Source organism: Nerophis lumbriciformis, linkage group LG23 (assembly GCF_033978685.3).
Source record: "Nerophis lumbriciformis linkage group LG23, RoL_Nlum_v2.1, whole genome shotgun sequence".
Classification (NCBI taxonomy): domain Eukaryota; kingdom Metazoa; phylum Chordata; class Actinopteri; order Syngnathiformes; family Syngnathidae; genus Nerophis; species Nerophis lumbriciformis.
The window spans coordinates 31251661-31259966 of NC_084570.2; the positions used below are offsets into that span (position 1 = coordinate 31251661).

General features: G+C 40.6%; 1 protein-coding gene across 2 annotated transcripts in view; it reads left to right on the forward strand.

The window, feature by feature from the left end:
- The window catches only part of olfml3b (olfactomedin-like 3b), a 24070-nt gene extending 21208 nt beyond the window's left edge, over positions 1 to 2862 (forward strand). For both annotated transcript variants that reach the window (XM_061984755.1, XM_061984754.1), the window contains exon 3: positions 1670 to 2862. In XM_061984755.1, coding sequence (XP_061840739.1) covers positions 1670 to 2454 — 785 coding nt within the window. In that variant the 3' untranslated portion in view covers positions 2455 to 2862. The remainder of the gene's footprint in view (positions 1 to 1669) is intronic.
- The last annotated feature ends 5444 nt before the right edge of the window (positions 2863 to 8306 follow it).

Below are 8306 nucleotides of genomic sequence, written 5' to 3' on the forward strand. Positions count from 1 at the left end.
CATCCCTTCACTGGCTCCCGGTTCATTTTAGAATTATTTTTAAAATATTGTTTTGTTTTTAAATCTCTTCACGGATTAGCGCCACAATATACGCCTTTTAAAAATGTACACCCCCTGCAAGGTCTCTGAGGTCAGCCGATCAGTTTCTTCTTGTCGTCCCAAAAACCCGTTTAAAATCCAAAGGTGATCGTGCATTTTCTGTTGTGGCTCCAAAACTTTGGAATATCATCCCTCTTGTTATTCGGACGGCTCCCTCTTCAATGACTTTTAAATCGTGTCTTAAACATATTTGTACTCTTTGGCTTTCAAACCAGCATGAGAGTTGTGTGATTTTGTTAGAATAATTATGTGTAAGTTATCACACAACTCTTATGCTTAAAGGTCATTGCTATAGTTATTGTCAATTGTGCTGAAGTTGTACTTTTCTATCCGTGCAAAGGGACAACTTGCAATCCAAGATTGCGAGTCATCTCGTATCAGTGTTTGTGTCCAGAACAGAGTACCGTGACGCAGACAAAGCAGAGACAGGGCGATATCACGAGTGTCAGAACATTTGCATTTCTGAATAATCATATATTGTGTCCAACTGGGGCTGCTGAAATTACCCCCCTTCCTTCAGAAGCAGCCTCAGTGATGTAACCAGGCACCTCCCAAATAAATAGAGGAGCACGTGGGACTGGACCTTAGAGCAGGGGTCGGAAATCTTTTTGGCTGAGAGAGCCATGAAAGCCAAATATTTTAAAATGTATTTCCGTGAGAGCCATATAATATATTTTTTAACACTGAATACAACTAAATACGTGCATTTTTAAGTAAGACCAACATTTTTAGAGTATATTAAGTCTCTCATTCTTTGTAATAACATTGTTATTCTGAAGCTAACCAATAATAAATAAAATACTTTTTACCATTAATGCAACTTCTTGAACAGGTGCGGTAGTAAACGGATGGATGGATTAAAATGCATGAGAATGTTTTGTATTTTGAACGTTATTTTTAACACTGTGATTACCAGTGGAATTATTCAGTACTTATTCTGTTAAGTAATGTCAGCTAAGATTTATCTGAGAGCCAGATGCAGTCATCAAAAGAGCCTCATCTGGCTCTAGAGCCATAGGTTCCCTACCCCTGCTTTAGAGCGTAGGTTGGATCTGTAACTAAGAGTACAGCCCAAAACGTCTCTCCTCATTGAGCTAAATTTAACTCTGTCTCTGCATGATTCCTTGCTTCTTGTCTGTTTAATAGATGTCATCAGTGTTTGAACCTGACAGATTTTAGTCTATTTTATGTATTTATTCTTTTATAGTTAAATGTTTTATATTACTGACTCTCCTAGTATGTATGTCTCAACCATCTACCATGAATTGATTAACGTGGACCCCGACTTAAACAAGTTAAAAAACTTATTGGGGTGTTACAATTTAGTGGTCAATTGTACGGAATATGTACTGTACTGTGCAATCTACTAATAAAAGTTTCAATCAATCAATCAATCAACTTCTGTGCAGCACTTTGTGAAACTTCCGTTTTTATAAATGTGCTATAAATAAAGTGGATTGGATTGGTGCCCTAAATGATGAGCCCTCCTTTAAGGCAACACTTGCCTTGACCTTAAAAAGTTCAAATTCGAGGCCTGCATCCCTAAAAGGTTTGTTTCTCCTCTCGTCAGACTGCAGCGACATGATCTCCACCATAAAGGCCATGAAGATCTTAAAGCGAGTCGGCGGGTCCAAGGGCATGTGGACCAGAGACACCGGCGGGGGCTCGGGGAAGGTCTTCATCTTCAACGGGACGGATACAGACACCATCTTTGAGTTTTCCAGCGTGCAAGACTTCACACGCTCGCAGGGCCTGTCCGAGTCCCGGCAGCTGAAAGTTCCCTCCGCCTGGAGCGGGACAGGCCACGTGGTCTACAACAATCACGCCTATCTGGTCACGCGGGCGGATGAGGTCACCCTGCTCAAGTACGACTTGAGGAACCCGTCCACGGTGGACAGCGTGGTGTTCCCGGTCCAGGACCACGTTCCGGTGTACGGCTTGAGCCCCGAGACCGCAGTGGACCTGGCCGTGGACGAGGAAGGCCTGTGGGCCATCTACGCCACGCGTCAGGCTGAGAAGCACATCTCCCTGGCCAAACTAGACGCAGTCTCCCTGGACATCCAGCAGATGTGGGACTCCAACTGCCCCAGGGAGAACGCGGAGGCGGCCTTCGTGATCTGCGGGACGCTTTACGTGGTCTACAACACCCAGCAGGCGGGACGCTCGCGTGTCCAGTGCGTGTTTGACGTCAACGACATGGTGAGCAGCGACGACGCTCCGCTGGTCTACTTCCCCAAACGCTACGGAGCGCACGCCAGTATCAAGTACAACCCGCTGGAGCAGCTGCTGTACGCCTGGGATGACGGCTACCAGATTCTCTACAAACTGGCCATGAAGAAGAAACTGGAGCTTTAAGACACTAGAACCCCCAGAGAGGAAGTCGTTTTGGCCACACCGCATTGACAACTTTCCTTTTGTATTCATCTTGGTGAACTTAAACTGCTGACAACCTTCTGCCATACAGAAGGATTATGAACGTGTTACAAAAGCAGTGAAGTTGTCACGTTGTGTAAATGGTAAATAAAAACAGAATACAATGATTTGCAAATCCTTTTCAACCTATATTTAATTGAATAGACTGCAAAAACAAGATATTTAACGTTCCAACTGGAAAACGTTATTTTTTGCAAATATTAGCTCATTTGGAATTTGATGCCTGCAACATGTTTCAAAAAAGCTGGCACAAGTGGCAAAAAAGACTGAGAAAGTTGAGGAATGCTCATCAAACACTTATTTGGAACATCCCACAGGTGAACAGGCTAATTGGCAGTGTTGGGACTAACGCGTTACAAAGTAACGCGTTACTGTAACGCCGTTAGATTCGGCGGTAACTAGTAATCTAACGCGTTATTTTTTTATATTCAGTAATTCAGTTACCGTTACTACATGATGCGTTACTGCGTTATTTTACGTTACTTTTTTTGTAGTATAAAGTGTGTTTTATCGCAGGGCTACTGTGTCATCGTTCTGATTCTTCTTGTGTCACAAGCCGGAGAAGAGAGAGACACGCGCTCTGTGTGTGAGTGTGAGTGTGGGGAGGGAGGAGAGGGGGGAAGGGGGGCATGTCTGATCATGGCGGAGCCAGAAGTCGAGTTTGCTAACATGGAGATATTTTCACTACTTTTCTTTTGTCGAGCACAAAGAAAATAACAATTTAGTTAAATGTAAATTGTGCTTTGGATCAAAGATCCCATCTACTGCCCAAAACAGCAATTCAAATCTGCTGAAACAAGCTACATAGCAACATGCTTCGACGAAGCTAGTAAAGAGAGACAGAGACTCCAATGACACTTCACCACGTAAGGATTAACTCTGCCTCTGTTCAGAACTCTGAAACACACTGTCAATCATAAAGAGGGATGCTAGTGGGCCAGGCCAATCTTTCCTTATCTCTAAACTAAAACTGGGGAAATGTGTAGAGTGTTCTGGGCTTCAGACATGATTTTGTATCAGAATTACTTGAGGAAGAAAATGCCTGGTTAGACTTTGTGTATGTAGTGTGTGCCTTTCTTGCTTTACAGCTATGCTGTTATTATGCTGTTTGTTACTTATGTATGTTATGTTGCAGCTATTTAAAATAGTTTTGTCAATTTGTTCTGGCCAGAAACAAATTGGCCTTTGTAACATATCTTTGTCTTTGTGTGTTGTATGTCGACCACATTGCTTAGCAGAGTTCAGTGATACAAATGTATGTCAAGTTGATCAACAGATTGTATTATTCTCCAGTGCAATAACAGTACTGAAATAAAGGCTAAAAGAGCATTAATTGGAGCTTTAAAAAAATAAGAAGAAAAAAAGAAGTAACTAAATAGTTACTTTTCACAGTAACGCATTACTTTTTGGTGTAAGTAACTGAGTTAGTAACTGAGTTACTTTTGAAATGAAGTAACTAGTAACTATAACTAGTTACTGTTTTTCAGTAACTAACCCAACACTGCTAATTGGGAACAGGTGGGTACAATGATTGGGTATAAAAGCAGCTTCCATGAAATGTTCAAACATTCACAAACAAGGATGGGGCGAGCGTCACCACTTTGTCAACAAATGCGTTTAAGTAGAACATTTCTCAACCAGCTATTGCAAGGAATTTAAGGATTTCACCATCTACGGTCCATAATTTCATCAAAAAGGTTCAAAGAATCTGGAGAGATCACTGCACGTAAGCGGCAATGCAAAAAAACAACATTGAATGCCCGTGACCTTCCATCCCTCAGGCGGTACTGCATCAAAAAGCAAAATCAGTGTGTAAAGGATATCACCAAATGGGCTCAGGAAGACTTCAGAAAACCACTGTCAGTAACTACAGTCGGTCGCTACATCTGTAAGTGCAAGTAAAGGCCCCTTCTACACTAAGCCGGCTAAGGTTATCCAGGGTAAATCCCACCTAACCTTATCCTTGTCCACACACACAGAATGGTCGTTTAAGACCCCCTGTCCCCCTCCGTCCGCCGGCACAACGCGACCTAGTACGCATGCGCGCGTCATAGTCACCTTTGATCTGGAAGTGTATCCTTACCCTGTGTTTCAATGTAGACTATTGCCACATTTCTTTGAACAGTAAACCTTGCTCGCCTCACCATCAGCAACTGTTAAGACCAGTGTTTTTCAACCACTGTGCCGCGGCACACTGGTGTGCCGTGAGATACAGTCTGGTGTGCCGTGGGAGATTATCTAATTTCACCTATATGGGTTAAAATTATTTTTTGCAAACCAGTAATTATAGTCTGCAAATTATGTGTTGTTGTTGAGTGTCGGTGCTGTCTAGAGCTCGGCAGAGTAATCGTGTAATACTCTCCCAAATCAGTAGGTGGCAGCCGGTAGCTAATTGCTTTGTAGATGTCGGAAACAGCGGGAGGCAGCGTGCAGGTAAAAAGGTATCTAATGCTTAAACCAAAAATAAACAAAAGGTGAGTGCCCCTAAGAAAAGGCATTGAAGTTTAGGGATGGCTATGCAGAACGAAACTAAAACTGAACTTGCTACAAAGTAAACAAAAACAGAATGCTGGACGACAGCAAAGACTTACTGCGGAGCAAAGATGGCGTCCACAATGTACATCCGAACATGACATTACAATCAACAATGCGCTTGTCGGCTGAAACTGGCGGTCGTACTTGACGGCCGCAACCACTTCATGGCTTCACAATAGTTATGTGGAACAAAACTAGACGTTGCTCGACATACATGGCGGACAATAAGTGACAGTCTGCTTTGCCAGTCCAAATGCATTCGCTACTTTTCGTAGTCTTCCCTTGTCCACGGAAGCCCGCATTGTCGTTGTCTCTCCTTCGACAAATGGACAACGTTTTTCACTAAGTATAATCACAGCTGACCTGGACATTCGAAAGTTCGCTTGCCGTTCCTCAGACACAACACACTCAATGACAAACATATCCCACCAGGCTGCCGTTCTTCCAGGGCTTATCAAAAACCGACGCTCAAAAAAGGAGGGCAACCTTAAACAAAGGTTTAGTGTGGCTGAAACGAGGCTCAGGCTAAATAATTATTAGTTTAAGGGGTTATCCGGCACAGTGTAGACATAGCCTAAAACTCTACTATACAAAGCCAAAGCCATTTATCAACAACACCCAGAAACGCTTCGCTGGGCCCGAGCTCATCTAAGATGGATTGATGCAAAGTGGAAAAGTGTTCTGTGGTCTATTGAGTCCACATTTAAAATCGTTTTTTGGAAACGGTGGACCAAAGAGGAAAAGAACCATCTGGACTGTTCTCGGTGCAAAGTTCAAAAGGCAGCATCTGTGATGGTATTGGGTTTTTTAGTGTCCAAGGCATGGGTAACTTACACATCTGTGAAGGCACCATTAATGCTGAAAGGTACATACAGGTTTTGGAGCAACATATGTTGCCATCCAAGCAACGTTATCATGGACGCCCCTGCTTATTTCAGCAAGACAATGCCAAGCCACGTGTTACAACAGCGTGGCTTTGTACTAAAAGAGTGCGGGTACTAGACTGGCCTGCCTGTAGGCCAGACCTGTCTTCCATTGAAAATGTGTGGCGCAATATGAAGCCTAAAATACAACTGAAGCTGTACATCAAGCAAGAATAGGAAATAATCCCACCTGAAAAGCTTAAAAAATTGGTCTCCTCAGTTCCCAAAGTGTTGTTAAAAGGAAAGGCCATGTAACACAGTGGTAAAAATGCCCCTGTGACAACTTTTTTGCAATGTGTTGCGGCCATTAAATTCTAAGTTAATGATTATTTGCAAAAAATAATTTAGTTTTTCAGTGTGAACATTAAATATCTTGTCTTTGCAGTCTATTCAGTTGAATATAAGTTGAAAAGGATTTGCAAATCATTGTATTCTGTTTTTATTGACCATTTACACAACGTGACAACTTCACTGCTTTTGTACTTAGCTTTTAGAGACATTTAACCAAAGAACTTTGCAGGACAAAATTGCCTCACTGACGCCATCATTTCAGAGCTGCAGTGGAGGCGGAGTCTAAATATCTGCAGGCACTTCCTCGGAATCCAAATTTCCTGTCGTTGGGCAACCAGCTGCACTTCCATGACTACTTTGTTTGTCTGTTTGTGATTACAGCTCATTAAGGAAGAAGCGTTTAGTTATAATGAAATGCAAATATGGGTTTAATGATTCAACTGGAACAACAACAAACCTACATTTCAGAGCATCGACACTCACAACACTACTTTGATTTTATCAGCTAGCTGGCTAGCAGATGTTCCCATCCTTGCTACAACGAGGCCTTTAGTGAACCATCAGGGTTAGATGTTGTGTTTCACAAAATAAAACAAATATCAACATATGCATATTGACTAAGTATGTAGTAGTAGATTTAGGCACAATTGACATTCTTAGCTACTTTTGCTGAATATATACCATTTTTCTTATACATAACCCAGTCATTCTCAATCTAGTGGTACACCAAAGAACCACTAAACAGATATTCAAACACAGTGTTACTGTTCAAACTGTGCCCAAAAATATTACATACTAAATATTAAATACACTCGTTAATTAAAACCTCTGCCTTGTTTTTAATGAATACTTAGGCTGACTATGCTAATTATTAGCTACTTTTGCTGAATTTTTACCACTTTTCTTATACATAAGCCAGTCATTCTCAATCTAGTGGTGCACCAAAGAACCACTTAAACAAATATTCGAACACAGAGTTACTGTTCAAACTGTGGCCAAAAATACCAAATATATCGTTAAATAAAACCTCTGCCTTGTTTTTAATGAATACTTAGGCCGACGATGCTAATTTTTAGCTACTTTTGCTGAATATATATAATTTTGTTATACATAAGCCAGTCATTCTCAATCTAGTGGTACACCAACAAACGAATAAATATTCAAACAGTGTTACTATTCAAACTGTGCCCAAAAATATTAAAATATACTCATTAAATAAAAGCCTTGTTTTTAATGAATACTATGCTAATTCTTAGCTACTTTTGCTGAATATATACCGTTTTTCTTATACATAAGCCAGTCATTCTGAATCTAGTGGTGCACCAAAGAACCACTTAAACATTCAAACACATTGTTACTGTTCAAACTGTGCCCAAAAATATCAAATATATTCATTAAATAAAACCTCTGCCTTGTTTTTTTTTTAACTTAGGCCGACTATGCTAATTCTTAGCTACATTTGCTGAATACATACCATTTTTCTTATACATAAGCCAGTCATTCTCAATCTAGTGGTACACCAAAGTACCACTTAAATAATTATTCAAACACAGTGTTACTGTTCAAACTGTGCCCAAAGATATTAAATACACTCGTTAAATAAAACCTCTGCCTTGTTTTTAATGGATACTATGCTGCTGTATTTGAATGTTGGTCAATATGTTGGTACTTGGAGAGCCGAGTGTTTTCTGAGGTGGAACTCGGTGAAAAGGTTTAAGAACCACTGACATAAGCAAATAAATGAGTGATTCATTTAGTGGTACAATTGGGAAATACACCCTCAAAATAACTATTAAAAAGAAAAAAAAATCCTATTATTGTCCTACTAAAAATGTGGTCAACTTTTTAAAACACACTTGAAATGGTACTCATTAGTACGGTAATAAGTACCGGTAGGCTATTACTTAAAAATATTTTTTTATGAATTTGCTTGCTAGTTTTAGAGTTGCAAGTATGAATTTTAACATCCCAAAAAAAATCGGAAATGACACGAAACGTTTCCAAATAAATGACGGCCAACTCGTC